Here is a 24,350-nt window from a genome sequence, read left to right as displayed (position 1 = left end):
CTTAATCTAGCTTAAGTTCAACCGGCAGCCTGCAAAGAATTCCCTTGCCTGCTAGGAATGGACCACATGCATCGCCGATGTGGCCTGGATAAGCCAAGAACATATAAAAGCAGCCTAAACCAACAGGTCATGACCGGGCGTAGCTGAGAGCTCTGCTACCCCCAACAAAGGAAAATCCAAGAAGATGTAGAGAGATTCATCAACGAACAATTGCGTGATTTTCAACGCAGCGAAGTGGCCAATGAAGCACTACGGCGGGATATAACCAACATGAGAAGGTCATCCTTCACAGATGAGATCGAGCAAGCACAACCTTTATGTAAGTTTCGCATGCCACACTTCACATCTTTCAAAGGAGATAGAGATCGGGAGAGGCACTTGAAGCACTACCAAAGTGCAATGGTCATTTATCGAAACAACAATGCCTTTATTTGCAAAATATTTGCCACCACTCTACAAGGTGAGGTGCAAGATTGGTTTCACGCCTTGCCATCACAATCCATCAAGAATTTTGATGATCTTTCCTTGGTTTTCACCAAAGAATACTCATTCTACCGCTCAATCAAGAAAAAGTCCGACCACTTGTTCAACATGAAAAAAAACCCAAAGGAGTCACTCTGTGACTACGTAAAAGCAAGTCCAACCTTCCAAAAAGGATTCCCAGTATACCACGCACTGTTCGGAAAAATGATCATGAAAGAAGACTTAACTCTAGCAGATTCCTTTGCCCTGGTAGAGAAGCATGCATTTTAGAGGCTCTACGAACAGAAAAGGCACCCGAGCAGCCTTGAAAAGAGTCAACAATGGCTCAAAGGAAGGAGGATAGGAAGCAGTCCAGCAAGGGCAGGCAGGAAGCCAAGCGTAGGGCCCGACCCATGAGCAAAAAGGCCCGATGACTAAGAACTATTCTAAGTTCTCAATTCTGATCCATCAAATCCTTCGCGACATCAAGAACGAGCCATGAATCAAGCTATCGAAATAATCAAAAGAAGATACATCCAAGTTGGACCACACCAAGTATTGCGTATTCCACCAAGGTCCTAGTCACATAACTGATAACTGTTACACTTGGAATAACTACCTAAAAAAGCTCGTGAAAAAAAGCAAGGTCAGATACTTGGACAAGATAGCTACGTAGCCAAGAAGGAACGCAGACAACGACGAAGGGCCACCAACTAAGACAATTCAAATCAATGGTATCTTCGTCAAGTCCGAGCACTTGGTGGCCACCAGTAACTCTAAGAAGAGGAAAATCTAGTAGGCTCTATTAGTCTCACAAGTCAATGCAGTCGAGACCCAACCTGGGCCCATTATTGGCTTCACCAAGCAAGATGAAGAACACGTCGATTCCTACACAACAACGTACTAGTAGTATCTGTTTAACTAGCCCATGCTATAGTTGATAGAATGATGGTTGATAATGGAAATGCAGTCAATTTACTTCAGCTATCAGTCATTCAGAAGATGGGCTTAGAAAACACAATCATATGTTGAGCAGAAGTACTCACCAAATTCAACGGGTACACCTCAACTGCCATTCGGCCACATCACACTTAATATGAAAACACTGCCAGTTGTCTCGAAGCAGAGGTTCATAATCATTTACATAGACTACCCCGACCTCAACAAAGTAGGCCCAAAAGATCCTTATTAAGTCTCTCGGATTGATTTATTGGTAGATTCAACTTCTGGGAACCAACTGCTCAGCTTCTTGGACATATACTCAAGCTACAACCAAATAACCATGTATAAGCCCGACAAGGAGAAAACCGAGTTCGTGATCGAGCGAGGTACCTATTGTTATAAGGTCATGCCTTTTGGCCTCAAGAACGCAGAAGCCATTTACCAAAGGTTAGTAAACATGATGTTCAAAAAACTAATTGGGGTAACCATTGAGGTCTATGTCAATGGCATCATGGTAAAAGGCAAGCAGTGGTCAGACCACATCTACAACTTGGCGGAAACTTTCAACATCCTCAGAAAGTAGAAGATGAAACTCAACCCCACCAAATGCACATTTGGAGTATCTTCAGGCTGATTCCTAGGGTACTTAGTAACCCAACGAGGAATTAAAGCACATCCCAAGCAAATCCAAGCAATCCTAGAGATGAAGTCTCCAACTACATTGAAGGAGATCCAAAGCTTAATTGGACGAGTAACTGCCCTCAACCGTTGCGATCCACCGATTGATGCAAGCCCTTTTTCAAGTCTATCAAGAGGGCACAACGAGACAAATGGGATAAAGAATGCAAAAAAGCCTTCCAAGACCTAAAGAAATATCTCACATCACCTCCCTTACTATCCAAGCTGGAAGCAGCTGAGGATTTACACATCTACCTAGCAGTCTCCGAAGTAGCAATAAGCTCTTCCTTATACGAAAAAAGTTGGGGGCCCAACTACTTGTATTCCACACTTCTAAAGCTCTTCTCGATGCGAAAACAAGATATCTGAATATTGAAAAGTTAATTTTGGCGCTAGTTGCTGTAGCTTGGAAGGTTAGACCATACTTTCAAGCCCATACAATCATCGTCATGACTCAGTGTCCTCTACGATCAATCTTATATGGTCCAAACGCTTCTCAATGAGTGATAAAGTAGGCATTAGAATTTCACCAATACGGTTTAGTTTTCTGACTCCGCACGGCGATAAAGGCCCAAACCTTAGCAGACTTCATGGAAGAATTCACCCTAGCCTAGGTGACGCAACAAAGCAGCCCAGCAATGCCTTAAAAGTAGCCGAGCACACCTTAGCCACTCTTGCTCGCCCAACAAAGATTTCTGGCATTTGCATGTTGACGACACATCCAATTATAAAGGCTTAGGAGCAGGTGTGGTCCTTGTCACCCTAGACGGCTCAATGCTCGAGCAGGTGATCATTTTAGGCTTGAAAACATCCAACAACGAAGCAGAGTACGAGACCTTACTGACAGGCCTTCGACTGGCAAAAGACTTGGCGGTGAAGAAGCTTGCAATTCTTTCCGATTCCTAGTTTATCACCAGCCAGACTACTGGGGAGTACATGGCAAAACATCTGAGGATAATACAATACCTAAAGAACGTACGCAAGCAACTTGAGGCATTTCAAACTTACATTCTTATTTAAGTTCTGCGGGTAGACAATGGCCATGCATATGGGCTAGCATTAACTCAAATGCTCTATTCCGGTGGACCATCTAGACAAGCAAAACATAGAGACGGAGCCGGCAATCGAAGTGTCATAGGTTAGTATAACTCCCAACTGGTAAAGTTTTATTATAGACTACCTGGTCAACAACACACTCCCTCCTGAAAGATTGGAGTCTAGGAGGCTTTGAATCATGGTAGCATACTACTACATGTGGAACGGCATTCTCATTCGAAGATCCTACACCAGACCACATCTCCCCTGCCTAGCGTCTCTCAATGACTTAATGGTTCTAAGCTCAATCCATGAAGGTGTTTATGGAAATCATTCTAAAGGTCGATCCTTAGCACAGAAGGCTCTTAACGTAGGTTACTACTGGCCTACCATGCACCAAAATGCTAAGGAGTTAGTACAAAAGTGCAATTGTTGCTAACGTTATAATCTGATACCAGTATTGCCTGCAAGCGAGCTACATCCACAGACGAGTCCTTGATTGTTCATGCAATGGGCAATCAACCTGGTAGGACCTATGCCGCCTGCTACTAGGGGCAGAGGCATGATGATCATGGCAACCGACTACTTCACTAAATGGGTAAAAGCAGAGCCCATGACGACCATGACTCAGACGGACATAGAGCGCTTCATATAGAGGAACATCATTTACTGATTTGGCATCCCTCAGTCCATCGTCACCGATAACGACCCGCAATTTGTGGGTAAAGATTTGGCGAAGTTCTTCAAAAAGTAAGGCATCAAGTAACACATGTCCACGCCAAGATATCCTCAAGGCAATGGGTAAGCCAAAACATCCAACAAGACGATCCTCGATTGCCTCAAGAAATCCCTCATCGACAAGAAGGAAAAATGGCTAGACGAACTCTTCAGTCTCTGGGCATATCGCACCATCAAAAGACTAGCAACCAGTGAGACTCATTTCTCTTTGGCATTTGGTTTAGAAGCAATCATTCTTCCCAACATCATCGTGCCAAGCATCAACACTCTACTGCCAAGCATTAAGCAAAACAGTAAGCCGAGGACTATCAAGTTGTTATACAGTCTTTTACAGCTAAGTTATTCGTTCACTTCACTCATTTTTCAATAAGGAATTCAAAAGTAATTTATAGCTTGGCTTGACTACATGTCACTTCAAAAGAAGATCCCGCCCTTCTTATGGACTCATCATAGGAATTGCACCCCCTGAGGGACCAACCATACTCTCTAGTGTGAGAGGGTAAACTAATTCCTCTACACCCACATAGGTCTGATCTCCAAAGCAAGAGGATAAACATTACGCTCCGAATGTCCAGACGTGGATAAGCCTGGCTGCCCTAGTATAACTAGATATACGATGGCTTGCGCCAAGATTCCTAGAAGTAGCCACAATGGTCTTTTTTAAGGCTTAGTTAACTGAAGGATTTTGGGTCTATTGGCCTAATCCGTGGGGAACAGGGCCCTAGAGACGGAGGGTGCACATTACGTAGTCTACTCTATGGACAGCTGCCCTGGAAACCTAAGGCAACTGCTGAGTACACTAAGATAGCCTACGGTTTTCGGAAGACTGTCTATAGCTTGCCCTTCAAGCAGTAAAGCCGCGCTAGACTTATATAACTGCACATTCTTATGAAAGGTTAAACAAGCTAGCGTGTATATATGAAGTCTTATCCACTACTGACATGCTACGTAGTCGATAAGCTTCATCACTACCAACCGCAGAATAACCTACACTAAGTCCTAAAGTGTTATGGAACTTGCTACGCAACCTACGAAATTAGAGAAAGCTAAGGTTAACAGCCTAGTGGCTACGCGGATTTGTCTGCTTCTGTAAGTAAGACATCCGACTGCCAACCCTATGGCTAACAACTTTGCAAAAGTTAAACACCAACACCTACAGTTGTGTAGGCTATGCAGGCTTGTCTGCTTATAGAAAAGCAAATGCTTGCCACTTGTTTATAAGGTTTAAAGGTTAGGGCATAAACAAAAGAAGTGAAGATGGAAGAAAGCCAAGGAAACAAGTTTATTAAATTTTCTAGCAAAATTGATAAACAACTAGCAAAGACCGAAGGAGTTCAAGTAAAAGTAACAAGGAAAAACAAAGAAAAACCTAAAGGGTACCTAGAAGACTACTTTTGAGCAGCTTGGACATTCCACGACTACTTGGTCGCCACACCCTTAACAACCGTGATGCCTTTAGCAGCTGTATCGTCCAGCGCTTCACCCTCAGCTGCCCCAGCCTAGGCACTGACCTCTCCGACTACTTCAACAATAGAAGACTCAAAAGTAAAGGTGAGCAAGTCTTTCAAAGAAATAGAGAAGGTCTTAAAGTCTTTACCAGAAAACTCAAAGTCAGATAGCCGCCCAAAGTGATGATCAACATAACCCAGCTTGTAGAAATCGGCTTCACTCTGAGTAAATGAAGTCTCAAACCTAACCTTCTCACCCTTCAATTGGTCATTCTTCTCAAGTAGGCAAGCACGAACCCGCTACAGCTCCTCCACTTCCTTCTTTAGATTGTTGTTAATCTTCAAAGCACTTTGGAGTTCCAACACTTGAGGCTCAAGCCTATCAACAACCTTTTTAAAGTAGATCACTTGGTTGTAAACAGCGATCAATTTTTCATCCTTTGCATAAGCAGAGGAGCGGAATTTAGAGATGGCATGCTTAAGATCTTAAATCTGAAGCATGTAACACTCAATCTCCTTCTCTGCATTTTCGTACTTTACCTGGATCGTGTCAAGCCTAGTCTTCAAATCCACAATCTCTTGGCGAGCGATCTCAAGCTACAGAGAAAAGTAGGGATAGAGATATTAGACCCCTTCAAAGCAGCAAGCTCAAATTCCAATTTCTTGACTTTCTCGGCCGAATAGTAAGTTTTAACTACCACAGTTCTTGGCACCTCTTTAGCGGCCTTGGTATCCTTTTGATCAAGAACCATAGACTCGGCTGCCAGAATCGTCATTTTTGCATCATGGCTAGTAAAGCAATCCTCATATACTCAGTTGTATGCTTCGCAAAGGAACTTGGGCCAACAACTCCTTTGATGCCATCAACAAACTTGGCACATATATCCATGTCCTCAAGAAGGTCTGGCTTCAAGAGTGCACAAATCTCTACAGCTTCCCCAGAAACAGACTTGGTGGATTTCTCACGACTGCCTGCATGAACAGTCTCATTTTTCTCAGCAGACGAGTCAATCTCAACAGTAGAGGGAATAGATTTTGGCATCACTTTAGCAGGCGGAGGCACCTTGTCACTCTTCATGAAAGCAAGCTTCTTTAAAAGTGAACTAAACTTAGCCCTAGACAGACACTTTGGCATAAACTTTAGCACCGAAAACATGGAGGAACTTCTACGTTAGGTAATCCTTTCAGCAATCGAGTTAGCAGCCTTCAGAACGACAAGCGCCACCAGCACAGATCTAGCAGCCTCCTCTTTCTCGCCCTTGGAGGAAGTTTAGTTAATCATAAGCTTGGGAGCAGCCAGTGAACCCTCACGAGTAGCAGAAGAAATCTTTGGTTTCTTCTCAGTAGGCGTCTCTTAAGCAAGCGGGAACGGCCTCTTTTTCCCACCTTCATTTGTAGCAGGCTCCACCACAATGATAGTACAAGCCAACGCTTCAACCTTGATTCGTTTTATATCTTCTCTTGGAGGTGGCTTACCTTTTTTCCTACGAAGAAGACTAAACAGCCAGTGCCCTTCACAGTACTTGGAGGGGATACCAAGAGTAACATGCACTTTCTTCATGTCCGGAGAAGCCTTAGTAGTGGAGCCAAATTCTGAATCTACAAAAACAGCGAAAGACAATCAGAAAATTAAAGAACAGCTTAGCACAAATACAAAGCAATCGAAAAATTAAGTAGCTTACTTACCGAATACGAAGATCGTAGGAACACGCAGCTCGAGAGAAGAATCAGACTCCCATTCTCCACTTATCTCCAAAGTCTCCTTGGCACAGTCATGATCTCCCTTGCTCGAATTGTCAAAAAGCCTTTGGCGAAATCGCAACTGCCCAACTCCCTCAATGTGGCCTATGTCAAAAAGTACCAAAATTCGTTGACGGTCAAATCCAAGTCAAAGAATTGGCTAAGATTATGGAATCCCACCATCACACGGACTGCATTTGGAGAACATTGAGTGGGGACACATCTCATGGAACAGAGCACTTCTTGAAAAAATCAAGGCATAGGAAAAGTAAACCTCAACACAAAATAGTTAGGGTGAAACTTGATGGCTCTTTGAGCCCGATCACATGGCTCACGACTGCTACCTTCCTTAACACACTTCACACGCACTCCCAACGGAATGGCATGCCAATATGCCTCTAGGAAGTCTCTAAACAAGTCATCGGAGCTAATCTTGAAGTGAGCAACCTTGAAGTAGCCAACCTTTCTCAAAGACCAGCCTTGACGATACAACGGCGGCACGCCATCATCATTCTTATGGCTTAAGGAGAACATGCTTGAAAAAATTCTACAAAGATACAAGAGAAATTCGTTAGAGAGTTGCCAAAAAAACACACAAAAAACAAAAAAAGTGCTCAATAGGGCTCTCGGCCTCACTCTCTCTTGTCTCCCTTAGGCAAGGGCCTGAGCTTAGCCTTTTCAAAAAAAAAAAAAAACAACAACAACAAAGGCACAAGCCCCAGGAGCCCAGCAAACCTGCTAGGCCCCACGACCTGGCTTATCCTCCCTCGCACCAGTGCCCCAGCACCCAAGTCAGATGAAGCCACACACGACACTACCTTGCCGTGGCTTCTCAAGCCACTTTTTCACACTTCTTCAACCTTCGTCGAGCCAATTTCAAGCCCCGAGGTTCCCAAAAAGATTATGAAGACAAGAAAATTTTTTTTTCTTACCTAGAAGCAACGAGAAGACAAAGCAAGCAATGAAAGATGATCCTTTGCACGAGTAAGATGTAGAAGATTGCTAGAGGAGGGGGAACAAATATCCTCTAGTCTCTCTCTCTCTTTTAGGGTAAAATAAATCGTTCTCCAAAGTTGATTTAATAATCCACTTAAGGTGGACTTAAATAGGCTTTGAGAGAAATTTATTTTCATTTCTTAGAAGGATCTAATTTCCTATTTAAGAGGGAATCAGCATCAAAATAGGAAACAATCCAAAGTTTCCTAAAGTAAGAAAATCTCTACACTTGTTACCCTTTTTTGCGAGCAGCCCAACAGGTGTGAGGACATTTGTGAAGCCAAAAATAATCAAGAGGCGACATGTGTATTTTTGGGCAAAAATGACAAAATTACCCTTGAGGAACACCAGAACTCCTACACGCAAACAGTGGGCAAACATCCTACAATCAAGTCAAAAGTGCCCAAAATAGGTATTTATTCAAAACCTATTTTATCCATCTTCTCCACTAGGTAACCCCTTCCTTTTAAATTATGTTAATTGGCTAATTAATATATTTATTACCTAATTAATCTATTAATGGCCAATTAAACTACCAATTACATCCAAAAAACACACAAAAGGCCAGTCACCTTCTCTCCCAAGGGAACCGGCCATGCCTTATATATTCTACCTCATTTTCTCTAAAAAGCTAAGTTTTCACTCTTGCTAAACTCAAAAATTCTCCAAACACTTTTCCCTCAAAATTCTAACTTTGGCATCAAAGGTTCTTCGGCCAAAGCCCCCCCCATTCATCATGGACGTGTGAGGCTTTTGGCCTTGACCTAAGGTGTTATTTGTTTTGTAGGTGCAATTTTGTCCAAGAACAAGGAGAAAGAGATTTGCATTCACACTAAACTTTATAATATATACTGACCTTTCTTGATACTTAATATCCAGTGACTTTCCAAATGGTTAGGAACTTTTTTTAAGGGCTAAATGGCAATAGAATACAAGTCTCTATGCCTAACCTCGTTTAAGACATTGTTTCCATAACTTAAGTCCTATGGGGTCATTCATAGTATACTATATTTATAATATAAAGTTAAACACATGAATAAATAAAACTTGCACCTTTATATAATTATTCATTATAGAGTAGTTACACAATATCTAATATTAAAAATGACTTTCATTGCACAAGTCCAACAAATCTTCATAAACTCATTATCGCTCTGTAACAATTTTAGTCGATAGATGTTTCAACTATGTCAACTTAGATTTAAAAATAGCTAAGAATACTACAAAAATAGTAACAAGAATGGTTATGAGATCCTGAATAGTCATAAATCAAAAGGAGTTGCTTACATTCGAAACTATTCCTTTTCGGGCGGTTGTAGGACGGACGGCCACTTATAGGTGGTAGGGTACGATGGTGGTACCGCTCAGATTGCAATCAATCTTCCTAACCGCTTAGTAGGGATTATTATTGTAATAACAAAATATAAAACTTGGATAAGGGTTCAAAAGTATAAATTGATCAAATTAGGGTAACATTGCTCAAATTTTTCAAAATTAACGAGGAAGTTGTTTTAATATTTACTAATGTTCATTCTACCAACAAAAAATATAAATGCTTAAAAGTTAAAGTATTAACGTGAAGTAAATTTAATGCATAAAGAAAATGGCTTGAAATTTTATTTAACATAATGAAATATTCAACACATATTTAGCTAGGAGCAATATAGTTCATCTTCTAATAGGAAGAAGAAGCAGGCGCGACGGTAGTCAGAACACAATGATTCCAAAGTTGTTTACCCCTTGCCAAAGCCTTAGATCTTCTTATTCCAGTGCTCCCCCCAAGAGTCCAGTTCAAAAAAATATCATGACATTTTTTTCCCACCGCCACAATAGCCCGACAACTTTTGTCACTAATCGGTTGTCCATGAAAAATGTAGTTGTATGCATCGTGTGCATACTTTATGGAGAAATGCTTTTTGCACTCAGCTAAAGCCTTCTCATCTATTGCCTCCAACATCAAAAAGCTGTTACTTACCAAAAACAAAACTACCACAATTGGAAAGATGTTTATTCCGGCCATGCTTTGAAGAATGAGTAACTTTTAATTTTCTCAGAGAATGATGTATTTGATGGAGTTGAAGTTTAAGGCATGTGGCTCAATACTTATAAGGTATAAGGTGAAAGTGCGAGTCATTCTAAACATAAAAAACGTATTTGCCTTTAAAGCTAAATAAGCAACATATTAAACTGTTGTGAGATAGTAAATATGAGAGTTTCAAATTTTGGTATTTACGTAGTAAGTTAAAAATAAAGGTATGGCAAATAGATTATTTAAATTGGACCTATTACAAACTAATTGTTATGTGCCAAAATATTACTTCATTATCGAGTAATATTTGCAATGAAAAGTGAAAATTGTTTTTACTTTTGTATGATAATGACAAAGTAATATGATTATGAAATTTATTTATAAGTGAAAATTTGTTGAAGTAAAATAGAATACGTAAATGAACACCTTTTTTAGAGGGAATTGTTATTGGTACTCCAAAAATCTCATTCTACACTCCAAACTTTCTATATTTAGAAAGAAAAATACACTTGTGAGGAGTGTAGAATAAGATTTTTGGAGTGCCAATAACACTTCCCTTTTTAGAAACTCATTTTAGCACAAATACTAAATCACACCTAACTTTCTAAACTTCGAACGTAACCTTTTCCGTCAATTTAAGTGTTGGATCGTTAAAAATTATTATATTCTTTTTTATTCAAAATACATGCACAAGATAAAAAAATAAAATAAAGATGTGAATAAGTGTGAAATGAATAGATTTCACGATTTTAGTATGTATAGCCATATATAACATCTTTATTTTAATACATACGAATCTACATAAGAGGTCTGAGAATAGACTAAGCCTGACAATAGGTTAGCCAAAGTAATTTGGGTAAAATTCACCTTTGGCGAGAATCAAACATGTGTAGGTATTCCTCTAATTTCTCTCCACTTGAAAGCTTGAGGTGTTGATCAACCTTGTCTAGATTCTCCCTTAGGTTCCAAAGTAGAAACCCTCTAAAGTCTCCGCACCTTATAGCATTCCAGATGATTAAGGGACCTAGAGAAGGAGTGGACGTTGGTGCACTCTTTGTCTAATAGAAAGAGGAGAAGGAGATGGACTTTCACTCTCAATTTCAAGCCTAATGGAGCCTGAACTTCTGTCTAAAAGAAAGGCTTTTTTTTTTTCTTTTTTTTTTTCCTTTTCTTAATTGTAGTTGCTTTCATTTCTCAAAGGCATCCATCACTTGTAGAGCGATAAGTGGATAAGTGACCTTATAGAAGTTTATGTCAAGACAGAAGCCCTCTCCCTCAAAATGTTTGGAACAGAATAGGTTAATGGGTCATTTGGACCATTTTTTAACTTCAAGACATCTTGTAACTTAATGTAAACCCGATAGGTTCTTGCCCTATGAGCTTTGACTAATTTAAAGTTAGTTTGGGAGCCATTTAAGACGTCTAAACATCATTTAATTTAAACTATTTCACTAAATTTCAATCGTTATCCAATTAATCAAATTAATTATTCAATTATTTTGTCTTATTATTTTCATATTTTCTAAAATTGTTCTAACAATATGAAGATAGAAACTTTTTATATGCAATTATTAGAAAAATATTGCTAACACAGGGTCTTTTTAGACTCGTTGAAACAATACATAGTTATTTTGCGCTTAAATTGATTGGCAAAGCCCACTACTGGATGAGATGATCAAGACACTAGGCCTACAAGCCAGCCCAACATTTAGTAGACTTAGCACTACTGCAATGACGAAAGACGACCACCAACAAACGACCGGTCATGGTCATGGATAGTCTGTCGACAGGAAGAGATGAGTGCAACCTAAAGTGCTTTCCTACCGCCCAGGCCAATTGGTAGTCCTGAAAACTTTCTAGCACTTGGCTCTAAGAACAAGTCTGTCCATACGTCAACTCCAAGCCACGTGTTGGCCATCAATAGGAGAAAAAGTCTTTGATGGAACATGATAGGATTTTTACCACATGCACAAATGGGGATAAAAACACTTAAAATACTTGTAAGAGAACAAGGTAGTTGTAGTATAAACGACTCAAGCAATGTCGCGTTTCACAGGGAATTGAATGAATAATTTTTATTTAAAACCAACTCTTAATTAATTATTTAAAACAAAGTTTGGAAAATGTTAATTTTGAAATTTAAAATATTAAAAACGAATTTAAAATAAAAATAATTAAATAAATTAACTAGAAAACAATTTAAGGAAAATCAATTTAAAGAGACACTAGGGTTCCGCCGTCATCTTAGCAATCCTACGTAGTTATCCCAGTTACTTATGAATTATCTATGTATACTTTGAAGGTTAGGTTTTCCTAATATATGTCCTACTTGGAACCTCCAACATAGAACATATATCTAACATGCAACCTGTCTGGATGTTCGGATCAAATATGAACATGAAAGACTCATTAAGTTTTATGAAAACCCTTTAGAAAAACCATGCAACCCTTAAGACATGGTGTTCATCCTAAGTGAAATTACAATTATTAACCACAAGAAGTCAGCACCAATTTCAAGGAACCTTCCGACCAAAATTACATCAAATTACTTTTTTAAATATCCTAATAGTCGCAAATCACTAAGACACTTAGATAGCTTAAAACAGTGATTAATAATTGAAAACATGCATGCATAATATCATAAGTAAATTGAAAAGAAACTACATATTTTTGCTAAGGCTCGTGGCCTCGCCCCAACAGAACATAGAAAGAAAACACCTTGAATTGTAAAAAGGTCTATAAATTAGGGTTGTTCTCCCCCCCCCCCCCCCCCCCCAAAAAAAAAAACTCTAATGGCTAAAAAACCTTACAGGAATACTCTCCTAAGATCTTCTTTTTGAGGACCTCTTTTATATGAGTCATAGGATTAATCTAACGGTACAAAAAACTAATGAGTTTATATAATTCTTTTACACCTAAACAAAATCAAAACACGTCAAAAAATAAAAATAAGGTTCAAGCTCATCCTCCCTCTTTACCGTTCTGCTCCCGCCCTTGAAGTTCGTCTAGAAGAGTTTAGGATCTTCACCTTGGATCACCTCCGAGGTGAGTTTCCAGCCCATAAACTTTGCAAGCATACTTGGAGAGGGTGGTTTTGGCAAGGTGTTCAAGGGTGTCTTCGGTGATGGAACGACTATAGCAATTAAAAGACTTACCAATGGAGGGGCAACACGGCGATGAGGAGTTCTTTGGGAGAAATTGGGAGAAATTTCTACTTTTGTTGACAACGGGGAGGGGGAAATTGGGAGAAATTGAAATCAATATAACCACAAAGGAAGTACCTGATAGGATTTTTACTGTCTATGTAAATAGGGTCAAAATCACATCAAATACTTGCATGAATATAAGGATATTGTAGTATAGATGCTCATGCAAGGTCGTTCTCCCCAATGACTATTTTAATAATTTATGTAGACACAATTCCTAATTAAATACTTAGAATTAAAAAAATTAAGAACAGAGATTTTGAAATTGGGTAATATTAAAAACGAATTTTAATTAAAAACAAATAATAAATTTCCTCAAAACTAATATGATAAAAAGAAAAGAGTTTTAAATACCAATTTAGAAAAACACTAGGGTTCCACCATCACCTAGCAATCCTATGTATTTTTACCAATTACTTATGATCTACACATGCCACTTTGAAGGTTAGGTTTTCCTAATATATATTTTCCTCATGATGTTCAAGTGAAAACGTATGATGCAAATTTCTTCCTCCTTGTTCTTGGACAAAATTGCACCTACAAAACAAATAACACCTTATGTCAAGGCCAAGAGCCTCACATGCCCATGATGAATTTGGGCGACCGGGGGGGGCTTTGGCCGAAGAACCTTCGATGCCAAATTTAGAATTTTGAGGGAAAAGTGTTTGGAGAATTTAGAGAATTTAGCAAGAGAATTGGAATTGAGTTTTGGAGAAAATAAGGTAGTTTATATAGGGGTGTGACCGGCCCCATTAGGAGGAGATGGACCGGCCACTTGGATGGTTTTTTGGGTGAGATTCATGATTTGTAGCTAATTAGTAAATTAATTGAATAATAAATCAATTAATTAGCTAGTTAATATAATTAAAAAGGAATGATTTGGGGGTTACCTTATGGAGAAGATTTGATGAGGATGGATGAAATAGGTTATAAATAAATAACTATTTTGCGCACTTTTGACTTGATTGAGGGATGATTGTCCATTGCTCGAGCTTAGGAGTTCCGGTGTTCCTCAAAGGTAATATTGTCTTCTTCTTAGATAATGTTGTCGTAGGCCAATCGTTGGGGTAGTGCGGCACGTCGGCTGATAGGGGCCAGGAGTCGGCTTGGCATGGGTTATGAAGGTTTTGTGGCAGGGACCATTACTTGGGCTGCTCGGCTTGGTTAGAGCCAAAGGCAGTTTGTGCAGCTAGGTCCATGGATTGAGGCGCTGGGGTGCAGTGCTCACGTCCTTTAGGGTCTTAAACCTGACTCGGGCTAGGCTGGCTATTGAGAAAAAATGAGGAGGTCGCGGGCCTCATGGGCTGCTGGAATGCTAGGTATGCAGGCCTCCTGCCTGCTAGTCCGAGAGAAAAAATAAAGGTGAAGGCAGTATGGGTTGAGCTCCCATGCTGAGTACCGTGAATGACGTTGGCTGCTTAGTTTTTTTTGCTGAGAGAAAGGTAGGCTGCTCCCGAGAAATGAGGTAAAGAGGATCAAGGTGGATGCATTGGCTCGTCTGATCTCTGTTGTGGAGCTTACTATGAATGAAGGTGGAAAGAAAAGATCTTCCCTACCTACTCAAGAAATGCTGGTTGAGAAAAAACTAAAAACTTCCTCCGCTACTCGTGAAGGTTCGCCTACCGCCGAAAGGCCTATGATTGACATGACTTCTTCCAATGGAAGAAAAATAAAGATGTTACATCTGCGCCTATAGCGCTTGCCATGTTGAGAATGGCTAGTATAATTGCTGATATAATTGCTCAACATAGAGGTCCTGTCATGTCCCCAGTGCCAAAGTCAGTACCAAGATGTCTGTTGGGAGCTAAGTCTGGTTCACCTTTGGAGAGGCTTGTTATTATGAAGAGTGATAAAGTGGACTTTGCTGCTAAAGTAGTGCAAGGCCCACTCCCTCTGCTACTGAGATTGATTAACCTAATAGGAATAAGGAAACTACTCATGTAGGTAGCTGTGAGAAATCTACTAAGCCAGCTTCTGGGGAAGCTGCTGAGATCTATGCGCTTTTGAAACCAGATCTGCTTGAAAACATGGACGTTTATGCCAACTTTGTCGATGGCATTAGAGGAGTTATTTGCCCATGTTCTTTTGCGAAGCATACGACCGAGTATAGGAAGACTGCTCTACTTGCCATGATAAAGAAGATGGCTATTCTAGCAGCCGAGTCCATGCTCCTTGACCAAAAGCATACCAAGGCTACCAAGGAAGTGGCAAAGGTTGTGGCAGTCGAAGCTTATTCTTCTGCCGAGAAGACCAAGAGGTTGGAATCTAAGCTCGTTGCTTTAAAGGGGTCTAATATCTCTGCCTCCACTTCTTTACAGCTTAAGACCACTCGCCAAGAGATCATTGACTTGAAGACTAGACTTGACGTGATCCAAGTTAAGTATAAAAGTGTAAAGAATGAGATCGGATGTTACATACCTCAGATTCAAGATCTTGAGCGTGCCATTTCTAAGCTTCATTCTACTGCTTATGTAAAGGATGAAGAGTGGATTATTGCTTATAACCAAGTGATCCACTCAAGAAGGCCATTGATAGGCTTGAACCCCAAGCGTTGGAACTCCAAGGTCGCTGAAAGTTTAAAGAAATAAGTCGATGAGCTGTAACGCGTCCATATTGGTCTGCTTAAGGAGAACGAGTAACTGAAGAGTAAAAAGACGAGACTTGAGGCTTCACTTGTGTAGAGTCTAACCGATTTCTACAAGTTGGGTTATGTAGATCATCTCTTTGGTAAGCCGTCTGACTTTGAGTTTGCTGGAATAGACTTCAAGACCTTCTTTATTTCTTCAAATGACTTGCTTTCCTTTCTTTTGAGGCTTCTATTGGTGAAGTAGTCAAAGATGCTAGTGCCCAGCCTGGAACAGTCAGGGTTGAAGCGCCGGATGGTACCGCTGCTGAATGTGTAGCAACCGAGTAGTCGTGGAGTGCCTAAGCTACTAAAGAGTAGTCTTCTAAGTAGTCTTTAGGATTTTCTCCCCTGTTGTTTTTTGGTTTGCTTGAACTTTTTTAGTCTTTGCTAGTTGTTTATCAATTTTGCCAGAAAATTTAATAAACTTGCTTCGTTCGCTTTTCTCAATCTTCGCTTCTTTTGTTCATGCCCTAACCTTTAGACTTTATAGACCAGTGGCAGGCATGCTACTTTTATATAAACAAATAAGTCGCGTTACAGAAGCAGACAAGTCTGTGTGGCCACTAAGCTATTAACCTTGGCTATCTCCAATTTTGTAGGTTGCGTAGCAAGTATCACAAGATTTTAGGACTTGGTGTAGGTCATTTCGCGCATGGCAGAGGTGAAGCTTATCGACTACGTAGCATGTCGACAGTAGATAGATCTTTTTATATGCACGCTAGCTTATTTAACCTTTCATAAGAATGTGCAGTTGTATAAGTTTAGCGCACATTTACTGCTCAAAGGGCAAGCCGTAGGCAGTCTTTTGGAAATTGTAGGCTACCTTAATGCACTCGGTAACAGCTTTAGGGTTCCAAGGTAGCCGTCCCAAAGGCATACTATGTAATGTGCCCCCTTCGTCTCTAAAGCCCGGTTTCCCGCAGATTAAGCCAAGAGACCCAAAATCCTTCATTTAGCTAAGCCTTAAAAAAGAACATTGTGGCTTCTTCTAGGAATCCTGGCACAAGCCATCATGCATCTAGCTATACTAGAGCAGCCCAACTCATCCACATCTAGATATTCGAAGTGTAAGTTTGTCCTCCTACTTTGGAGAGCATACCCATGTAGGTGTCGGGCAATTGATTTACCTTCTCTCACTGGAGAGCAATTAGTTTATCCGCTCGCACTGGAGAGCATGGTTGGTCTATCGGGGGGCACAATGCTTGTGATGAGTCCCTAAGAAGGGCACAGCCTTCTTTTGAAGTGCAGTAATGATCAGTTGTTGTAAGCATACAGCCGAGCCAAGTTGAAGATTACTTCTGAATTCCTCATTGAAAAATAAGTGAAATGAATGAGAACTTAGCAGTAAGGTAGGAACTGCATAACAACTGGATAGTCTTCGGCTTACAAGGTGGTGCCCATCGAGCTGTTTGAGTCTTTAGACTTTGATGTAGTGGGAGGTCACGTATGGTACTTCCTCATATTATAGGTGTTCCACTACTTTCCGATTTTGTTGTTATTCATGGTGGAGAAAGTGTAATTACCCTTGCCTCCTACTCTGCTGATCTTCTACTGATCTTCCCAAATGGGATCCATCTTTTTAGAGCATTCTCTGCAGGCAGTGATGAAAGCTTTTCTTAGGACTAGATCTCTAGGTTGGAACTGTCAGATCTTAGCCCTTTTATTGTAGCTGGAGAGAAGCAGTTGCTGGTAAGCTACGATACGAGTAATGGTCTGCTCAAGCTTCTTCTCTGCTAAATTTAAGTTTGTGGCCATCTCCTTACTACTCTGCTCAATGCTTAGCAGTAAAATGCTGGTCCTTGGCATGATAATGTTAGGAAGAATGATGGTTTTCGAACCAAATGCCAAAGAGAAAAGGAATCTCACTGATTGTTTGTCTTTTGGTAGTGCGATATGCCCATAAACATTTGGGGAGTTCGTCTGGCCATTTTCTCTTCTTGTAAGTGAGGGATTTCTTAAAGCAGTGGAGGATCGTCTTGTTGGATGCTTTGGCCTACCCATTGCCATGAGGATATCTCGACGTTGACATGTGCTGCTTGATGCTATATTTTTGGAATAATTTTGCCAAATCTTTGCCCACGAATAATGGGCCATTGTCGGTGACGATGGACTAAGGGATGCCAAATCGGCAAATGATGTGCCTATATATAAAGCGCTCTATGTCAGTCTAAGTCGTGGTCATCATGGGCTCTGCTACTACCCATTTGGTTAAGTAATTAATTGCCACGATCATCATGCCTTTGCCCCCAGTAGTAGGCGACGTATGTCCTACCAGGTCGATTGCCCACTGCATGAATGGTCAATGACTCGTCTACAGGTGTAGTTTACTTGCAGGCAATGCTATTACCGGCTTGTAGCATTGGCAACGGTCGTACTTCTGTATTAACTCCTTAGCATCCTAATGCATGGTAGGCCAGTAGTAGCCTGCGTTAAGAACCATCTGCACTAAGGGTCGGTCTTTAGAGTGATTTCCATAAACACCTTCTTAGATTGAGCTTAGAACCTTTAGGTCATCAGGAGGCATTAGACAGAGGAAATGTGGTTCAGTGTTGGATCTTCGAGCAAGAATGTCGTTCCACATGTAGTAGCGTGCTACGTTTATTTGGAGTTTTTTTGACTCCAACCTTTCCATGGGAAGTGTGCCATTGACCAGGTAGTCTATAATAGAACTGCCAGTTTGAAGTTGTACTAACTTGTGACACTTTGGCTGCTGGCTCCGCCTTTATAATTGGCTTGTCTAACATATTCCACTAGGATAGAGCATTTGAGTTGGTGGTCAAGGGCGGAGCCTAGGTTAGTGCATTCGCGTGGGCGTTGTCTGCCAGCGAAACTTTTTGTCGTGTACTCCCCAGTAGTTTGGCTAGTGATTAGCTAGGAATCGAAATAAATTGCAAGCTTTTTCACCGCCAAGTTTTTTTGCCATTTGGAGGCCTGCTAGTAGGGCTTTGTACTCTACTTCGTTGTTGGTCTTGAAGCCCAGAGTAATCGCCTACTCGAGCATTAAACTGTATGGGGTGATAAGGATCATGCCTGGTTCCGAGCTTTTGTAGTTGGATGCACCGTCGACGTGTAAATGCCAGAAGTCTTCATCGGGCGAAGCAGGTATGGCTAGGGCGTGCTCGGTAGCCTTCAGAATGTTGTTGGGTTGCTCTGTTGCCTCGCCTAAGCTAGACGTGAAGGAGAAATATGGAGCCATGAAGTTGGGGCCATGTTACACGGAGTAGAAAATGCTCAACTGTCGGTATCGGGCCGCTCTAGAGCTGAATTATGAAGCAAAGGTCAGTTGGGGCCGTGTGACACGCAGTAGGAGGTAGTGCTCAACTTGCCAGTACATGTTGTTCCTATATAGAATCTTTTGGGGCGATGAAGATAAAACTTGCTTCCGAGTGTTCTTCTAGTGTTCGTCTGCCTTTAACGTGCCTTTTGAGCTGAGTTGTTGTGTTCGTCAAAAACTTTTGCACCACCAGTGTCTGCGCCTTTATTGTCGTGCTTCTGAATTAGGTGAAATAATGCTTCATGAAGATGATTGCATGCTTCTGAAAGTATAACTTGAGTTTCCAGGTTGTAACAACTGTCGCCAAAGTTAGCTTTTGAATTTTTGGTAGTTGATTTTCGCATCAAGAAGAGCTTTTAAACTGTGGAATACATGTAGTTTGGCCCTCAGCTCTTATCGTATAAGGGTAGAGCTTATTGCTGCATTAGATGCGGCTGCTCGTCCAGTCAGACCTTGAATCTCCTTCAGTGTAGTGGGGAACTTCATATTCAAGATTGCTTGAATTTACCTTGACTGTGCATCGGCATACCTCGTCCTAAAGTACATGTTTCTCTGCTAGAGCGAAGGAGTCTGCTAGAGTTAGATCTTCTTTCATGATCAATTCTCCAAACAGTGGGTAGTCTGCTAGGAGTCCTTTTTGGAAGGCTTCTCTAGCTATTAAGTCGTTGCATCTAACTATCTTTGCTTTCTCTGCTTTGAAACAAGTGGTAGAATCTTTTCTTAATCGAGCGATAGGATGAATATTCTTTGGTGAAAACCAAAGAAAATTTATCGAAACTCCAGATGGATTGTGGCAGCAAGGTGTAGAACCAATCTTGCGCCTCGCCTTGTAGAGTGATGGTAAATATCTTGCACATAAAATCGTTGTTGTTTCGATATAGGATCATTGCGCTTCGGTAATGCTTTAGGTGTCTCTCCAGGTCTCCATCCCTTTTGAAGGATGTGAAATATGACATGCTAAACTTGCATAGAGGCTTTACCTGCTCAATCTCGTCTGTGAAGGGTAACCTACTTATGTTGGTCATGTCCCATCGTAGTGCCTCGTTAGTGACCTTGTTGTGTTGGAAATTGCGCAATCACTTGGTCATGAGCCTTTCTACTTCTTCCTAAATTTTCCTTTGTTGGGCGTAATGGAGCTCTCGGCTACCCTCGATCATGATCCACTGGTCTAGGCTACTTTTCTACGTTCTCGACTCGTCTATGCCACGACTGTGGTGCATGTGGTTCGTTTTTAGCAGGTGAGGGAATTCTTCGCAGGCTGCTAGTTGAGCTTGAGCCAAACTAAGTGACTGCTTCTCTCCGTCCTTCGTGCTGCCTACTCCGATGTAAGGTGGAGGATGCTCCTTGTAGGCATAGCCATGAATGAACACTTCTCCTAGAAAGTTTCTCATTTTGACTATCGAAGTGTGGCCATAACTATGACTGTATGCTCGTCCGTGGGCTTAGTCTCCGCACACTAAGACAGGAGTATACACTATCTCGAGGGCCCAATCGAGAGCGTACACTGCCCGAACGCTCGATTCGTGACTAGTCAAGTGGCTACTTGCCGAGACGTTGTTGGAGAGGTTCTTCGTCTGCCCTTATCCTACTTCGGGACACCTCGTTGGGGGCATATAGGAGCATATTCATGCGACTTAAATGGCTTGTTCTCGTGCATTTACGTTATGTTTCTCTCGTTATTTTAGTCATTTATGCTTCTTTTGTGTGTTTTCAGGTTCTAAGGGCCTAGGGAACAAGAAAGTGCATTTTGAGGCCATTTGGAGCATTTTTGGGCATGGATTGGATAGCTTATCCATGGAGCCAAGAGGATGGACGAATTTGAAGGCCTTGTATTCACTTTGGACATAAAACAAAGGGCCTAGCCCATTCTCTCTTATTCTCTCCCTTATAGCCATGCAAAGAACCATCCATTCCATCAAAAACAATCCATCAATTCACATGCAAAACCACCATTAACACACATGCACCCAAACAAAGCCAACCTAGCTAACCCTACATGCATTCTTTATTCACTCTTCATCATTGCATTCATTCTCCAAACACTTTCATTAATTAAAACACATTTGCACATCCACTCATTCTTTCCCCAAAGCCGTGCATTCCCAATCCCTTTCCAACATTTCACATGCATTTCCACCTTGGTCATGCTTTCCCATTTCATTATTCATTCACTTTGCATTCATTCAAATCACCCACATGCACTCTTAATCATTCATCCATTTCACCACAAATCCCTCTTTGCCGTGCAAATGATATTCCCTTCACATTCAACACATGCATTCACACACCAACTCACACTTCCTTTGCCGTGCATTCCTTATGACCATTTTCAGATTTCCTCTATGCATTCACATGCATTTCCAACCTAGCAACACCCCTTTAATCATTCCTAGATGCCACTCACATGCCTTCACATTCATTTTCAACAACAATCACTTCAAATGTCATGCATTCACATGCATTTACACAACACCAAAACATCCTTGCCATGGGCATTCTTTGCATTTCCAGCATCTTCACATGCCTTTCCAGCTTTCCCTTAGATTTTCAGCAACTTCTCTTAATCATTGCAGCCACCTACATGCATTATTTATTAAATCTTCATCATGCATCCAGATTTTCAACAAGAAAACATCCTTGCCGTGGGCATTCTTTGCATTTCCAGCACACACACACACCTTCACATGCAATTCCAGCTTTCACATGCTTCCCTAGCTGTTTGTCCATCATTAATTAGCCACTTGCATGCTTAAACAAACAGCCATTTATACCTTCATTCTCCTATAAAAGCCCTTGCATTCCCATCATTCATATCATCTCATTTCATACACAACACACCACAAACACTTCCATTCCTTCTCTTTGCCGTGAGTTCCCTTGTAATCCAAAAACCATCTTTCCATTTCCATCACTCCTCACTCCATTCCACACTTCCATTCCCCCAAACCAACTATCCTTAGACCTTATGCTACAATAAAGAGGAAGAGAAGAGGGCCTAAACGTTCATACAATTCAAGTTTGAGTTGTTGGAATGTTTAGGTGTTTCTTTGATTTCAATGTTTAATTTTAATTCTCTTTGTTTTGTATGAGGAACTAAACCCCCCCTTGGCTAGGGGGGATTCGAAATATATGTTTATACTTGCGTTTTGATTTGATTAATTCTAATTGCGTTTCATAAGTTGTGGATTCAATTTGTTTAACTATTTGATTGATAACTTATTTATGTATGTTTATTAAGAGTGCACACTTAATTTTCATGCATGAATATGACGCTAGAATATAAGTGAGTTTCACCTAATAGTTACGAACTTATATTCACAAGTAGTGGAGGTTGCTTATAAACAATCGCGTTAAATGAATTCTTGGCAAGAGTATCATGCATTCATAGTTACAAATGCCTCGTCAACACTTATAATTTTCATAGAGCGTAATGATTCTTGCTTGTATCTCTATTATGCAATCATGTAGGGGACTTGTGGGGAATGTTTTGGATTGTCGTATGCAATCATCCAATTCAATAACGTTAGGAAGATTTGAAGGTTAATTAGTGCATCACGGTTAACTTGGGGAGTTGAGAATTAATGATTTATTGAAACGCAATTGGAAATCATTTTATTATGCAAGTATAACTTATGTGGAGATGAACCCCGTAGCTAACCTTCCATCCATTCAATTCCATCCATTTGTTCCTTCTTTTCTTGTTTCTGTTTTCATGTTTAATTTAACTTGTTGTTCAATTATGTTAAACATGTGAAACTAATTTCTTTTTAGTTAGAGGCGAATTTGAAACCATGGACATATGTTGGTTATGATTTGATTTACTCCAGTTATGAATTCATGAACTTTAGATGTGGTTTACTTTTCTGTTTTGATTAAGAACTTGTTTATGTATGTGGGTTGAGGGTCGACACTTAATTTGCATGCCTAAACTTGATGCTAGGATATAAGGGAATTTCACCTAATCGTTATGAACTTATATTCATGAGTAGTAAAGATCGCTAGTCACGATTGTGTTTAGTAAACCCTAGGCTGGATTAACATGCGTATTCCATAGTTATGAATGCCTAGTCGATGTTTATGATTTCCATTGAACTTAATGATCCTTGTTGAATGTCTCTATCATGCGTATTCCATGGTTAGGGACTTTGATTAGGAATAATTTGGTTGTAATGCGTATTCCATTCAATCCAATGAATCTAGGGAAATCTGAAGGTTAGTTTAAGCGAACCTAATTAACTTGGAGCATTGTCATTCATCGTTTGTTGAAGTCATAACTGGGAGTCAAATTATATGCTTATGTTCATGTGTGGATAAGGAACCCTCTAACTAGTTTTTCATCATTCTATTTTATCAATTTTATATTTACATTCTGTCTAGTTTATTAACTTGTTTCGTTATTTCAATTTTCGTCAAACCTAAACCCCCCTTTACTTTCTTGTTCTTTAATGCTTAGAATCTGTTTAGTTTATGTTTTAAAGTATTTTTGAATTCTTTGAGTCTAGTTTAGTGTTTTATATTGTTTTTACGTTTTTAAGTCAGTTTCCAAGAGATTAACAATCCCTCCTAATCCCCGGTCCAGAACGATCCCTACTTATATATCTATACTACAATTGTCAAAAATAGGGTTTAATTTGTGTGCGTATAATTTTCGAATCAGGGGCACATTGCATCTCGGTGCACTGCAAGAGCTGATTCACCAAGGTTGTCTGTTATGCGAGGGCACTCATCAATTCTATGACTTGTCGAGACAAGTGTTGTTCTCCATTAGGGTTGGAAGAGCTTGGAAAGAATGTGTCTCTTTGAGCAATGGAAGTGTGGTAGACTCCGAGCGCGAGATTTGAGTTGGAAAATATCAAATCTGCTGAGAAATATGGTGAAAATGCCCCTAGTTCAATTGTAAGCCAAGAAATTTAAAGTCGGGACGGTTGAACTAATCATGGACCGACTTGGGTTGCTTGGAAAGTCACGGGAGCAAGCTGGGCCGCAGAAGCAAGTTGGGCCACGGAAGTGGGCTACTCGGCGTGTAGCACACGTGGGTGCGAGGCTAGGGCTCGGCTTGGCAATGCGTTGGGTTCGCGTCGGGCTTAAGTGGCTCATGTGGTCTCACCTTGGGCTTGGGCCTGTGTGGCCTTGAATGGCACGGCTTGGGCTGTGGTCTAGATATCCTAATGGTGGC

General features: G+C 40.6%; 1 protein-coding gene across 1 annotated transcript; it reads left to right on the top strand.

The window, feature by feature from the left end:
* The first annotated feature begins 270 nt into the window (after positions 1–270).
* On the top strand, positions 271–753 carry LOC148696445 (uncharacterized). The gene has a single exon (XM_088695219.1). It carries the CDS (start codon positions 271–273, stop codon positions 751–753), a length of 483 nt encoding a protein of 160 aa, XP_088551345.1.
* Positions 754–24,350: the final 23,597 nt, after the last annotated feature.

This window comes from Pyrus communis, chromosome 6 (genome assembly GCF_041283825.1).
Source record: "Pyrus communis isolate YQ-2024b chromosome 6, ASM4128382v1, whole genome shotgun sequence".
Lineage (NCBI taxonomy): Eukaryota > Viridiplantae > Streptophyta > Magnoliopsida > Rosales > Rosaceae > Pyrus > Pyrus communis.
The sequence above is the reverse complement of the archived record's forward strand: the minus strand, read 5'-3'. Positions and strand labels throughout refer to the sequence as shown.

What these genes read in the sequence shown, in the direction of transcription:
- LOC148696445 (XM_088695219.1), top strand. Translation starts at nt 271, where the DNA reads ATGAGAAGGTCATCCTTCACAGATGAGATCGAGCAAGCACAACCTTTA.